Below are 3,476 nucleotides of genomic sequence, written 5' to 3' on the forward strand. Positions count from 1 at the left end.
CAGATTTAAGGAAACTTTGAATCTTTAAAGAAGCAAATTTGATATGAGGAAGCGACAATGCAAAGAACGGAAATATTACTCTAGTTCTGTTGAAAAAAGATGACGGTCTTCAGTTCGTATTGACGAATTCATATCTCTCTGTACTGCAGTTTTACACAACATAATTTTCATCTTAACTTCACAGATCAATTTTCAAATACGGAGAGAAAAAACAGTATTCAAGACCAAAATGATAATCTAAAAAGAACATTAACACTCATTATAGAAATGTTTTACTAGTCATTTTCTCGTAGAAGTATATTTCAAATTATCAATGAAATGTGATATAATCAATGTTTTTTTTCGGTCTTTGCAGAACATACTGATTATCACAAGTGATCTTAAAAAATGAGTATACTTATTTTCTTCTTAACTTTGGATGTTTATGTACAGGACTTGAAGTTGAGAGCGTTCACTTTATGGAAAAAAGTATCTGACATACGTATATCAGCGACGACTTTAGAGGTTAAAAAAGATACCATCCTTTCCTTAAGTATTCGTAGAGATCGATTTTGTTTTATAATTCACTGGGGTCATGTGAATGGTTTTCCGACTTCACATAATTCGGTACTTTCTTGTACCAGAACTGATGGGCCTGTGCAGCAGGAGAATTTTTAACTGCTATTTCTGAATCAAAATCAATGTAAAGCTTGTGGTCTGTATTGTACAGTGGCCAGACTGGAACTGATTTTTCTTCTGCATCATTGACATTCCTAAAAAGAAAATAATGAAAGGAATGTTGTTAATAATGGAGTACATTGTAATACTGTATACAGGGTTAGTTTCGCCCCGTGTAATTTTCGCCCTTTAACACATGCAAACAATTTTGCAGCGATTTAAATTCCCCCACTCATACTTTTGTGTAGGAAATTATGCTGTATTCTTTGAATTCACCCCGTTTTAAATTCGCCCAAATGAGGGTAGGGCGAAAGGGGCGAAAATATAACGGGGGCGAAAATTTCCCTGTATACAGTAAGCTTTCATGAACCACATTCTGGAAATATCAATGAAGAGGTGATGATTTTTTTGTTAAACAAATGAATGAGATAAGGAAGAAAAATATTATTAGGGTGGAAACTGAATCTGACGTTGAAAAAAAAGACGAAGATGCTTACCCATAACGTGCAAAATTTGCCCAGTAGGTCATCATGGTCCTGGACAGTTCTAAGTCCTCCTGACTTATGCCATCATAGTTCTGTAAACCAAAGAGATACATCAATTCATCTGCATGTACACTCCTCGTGAACCACGTGGGTGACGGTGGGCCTATATGTACTGGATTAATGCGTGACAGCATATACACAAAGGTATGTGATATTCCGTTCTTTTCGGAATGGATATTGGCTGTATCAATAGTCGGAGCCGTGAGGAAGAAATCACCGTGTACATCTGTTGTTCGTATACTTTGAGCCGAAAGACCTTTCGATGGATGTACACTGTATTCATCACAAATCAAATTCACAACATCCGGGTTATTTTTAAAATGGGCTTTTACTAGGGATGGAGCAACAATGTTACACAAGACGTCTTTGGACAATCCTTCTGAAACATTGTAATTAAATCGACTTTGAAGCCGAGGATTACTCATTTGAATGAAAAGGAGTGATCCCTCTCCAGAAGTGCTCCCTGCCATTAAGTCTAAGGACCGAAAAAAATAATGGCGGTTAGGATAGGCGTCTGATAACAGTCGAACTGGTTCATCCGGAAATAAATCCCCATCTACAACAGGACCAAATCCGAGGGCCATGCTTAATTCTGTATGAGAAGACATTATCTTTTCAAATGTTCCTTGTATTATTTCTGCAGGGAGATTTTTCATACAGTTCAAGAAAAATTCTTTATTGTTGCTCGAAGATGTGCATCCTGCAGTGGTACCTACTAGTTCAGACATAAAGTAGGAGTTTTCCACCATTAGAGCAGGACTGTTACTTGTACCACTTTGAGAGATGACTCTGTGGAACAACCCACGGTTAGAAGGTATCAAGGACAATAAACTGGTACTCATTCCTCCCGCAGACTCCCCGAATATAGTAATAGAATCGGGATCACCACCGAATGAAAATATGTTTTCTTTTACCCACTGAAGAGCTAGAATTTGATCCATAATACCATAGTTTCCGCCAGCAACGGGATCATTTAATGTAAGAAATCCAAATATTCCAAGACGATAATTTAAAGTGACTACAATAACTCTGCCAACTGACGCTAAATTGGAAGCATTATAAAACATGCCTTGTCCGTATAGGAAGGCTCCACCGTGAATCCACACCATTACGGATAGCCTTTCGTCAGAACTGACGTCACTTGGAACATAAATATTCAAAAATAAACAATCTTCTGATCTTCCTTTATTAGGAACATCAGCAAAAAATGCAGAATCACCCTGCATGCATGAAGGTCCAAATTCTGTTGCATCTAGTGTCCCCTTCCAGTTTCCAAAAGGTTGAGGTTTCTGAAATCTTAAGTTTCGAACTGGTGGGATGGCATAAGGTATTTTTCGAAATTGTTCCACATATTTGTCTTTGGTACCAGGAACAAGTGTTCTCAACCCCTTTATGTCACCAAGTCCAGTGCTTCTTGATACTTCGGTATCTTCTTGAATATCTGCTGTAATAATGCCTATTCCAATCAGAAAGACAAATGTTTTTGTGACCTTCATGCCTAAAAAATCAAATTATACTGTTAACCCTTTTCTTCTTAAGGTAAAATATTAACATATGTTTCCTGTTTTGACCTGTCGACCCTCAACTATAAATTATCAATAAGCTGCATGAATTTTCTCATCACTGTAGCGAGATTTAATGATAAATTTTCTTTCAATTGATAAAATCTATACAAACAATGAAGTTTGTAATCAGACTCAAAAGGTTTATCTTGTGTTTCGGATTCGTAACAAGGTTTCAATAGTCAACCTTCTTTATCTATCGTGACACACATTACATGTTCACATACATCAATGCTCGTATCTAAAATGAACCTACATCTATGAAGTTTAAGTTCTGCTTAACAGCATAAAAAAAGTTCACAAAGACTTGCTAAATTATTTTTACCATCAATGCGCATGTGATAATCTGTCCAGGAATAAAACGATCCCCCCCCAAAAAAAAACGTAGCATAAATTCTACATACCTAAAGGTAAATTCGTGTCGAGAGATAATATAACCGTACGGGTATGCACAGGTTAAAAAAATCATCTAAGGTCAGATCAACTGAATTAAAGGAAAAGGTACGATAAGAGTCAAATACGATCCTTAACTGTCCATGACATTAAAAAAGAAAAAAACTTTCATAATAATCAAGAATCGGAAATTTGTTAGTTAACAATTTGTAAATATGGTGTACATACAAAATTGCTTAAAACAATATTTATTCTATTTTTAAACAAGAGGCCTACAGGTCTTATAGGTCACCTGAGTATCATGTAACAATTTTCCAAC

At 36.0% G+C, this 3,476-nt stretch overlaps 1 protein-coding gene across 1 annotated transcript; it reads right to left on the minus strand.

Annotated features, from left to right (window-relative positions):
- Positions 1-283: 283 nt before the first annotated feature.
- Positions 284-2,698, minus strand: LOC134256469 (carboxylesterase 5A-like). The gene is made up of 2 exons (XM_062739109.1): positions 1,155-2,698; positions 284-752 (listed from the first exon to the last, which is right to left on the minus strand). Exons 1-2 carry the CDS (start codon positions 2,696-2,698, stop codon positions 557-559), a joined length of 1,740 nt encoding a protein of 579 aa, XP_062595093.1. The 3' UTR covers positions 284-556.
- Positions 2,699-3,476: the final 778 nt, after the last annotated feature.

The sequence above is a fragment of the Saccostrea cucullata genome, unplaced genomic scaffold (assembly GCF_032062105.1).
Source record: "Saccostrea cucullata isolate Sc308-1 unplaced genomic scaffold, CSIRO_AGI_Scuc_v1 ctg5424, whole genome shotgun sequence".
Classification (NCBI taxonomy): Eukaryota; Metazoa; Mollusca; class Bivalvia; order Ostreida; family Ostreidae; genus Saccostrea; species Saccostrea cuccullata.

Bases quoted from the DNA above. Each gene is read 5' to 3' on its own strand.
- LOC134256469 (XM_062739109.1), bottom strand. From the start codon at position 2,698: ATGAAGGTCACAAAAACATTTGTCTTTCTGATTGGAATAGGCATTATT. The intron at 753-1,154 runs GTAAGCATCTTC...TTTTCTTTTTAG, and splicing joins GCAAATTTTGCACGTTATGG to GAATGTCAATGATGCAGAAG.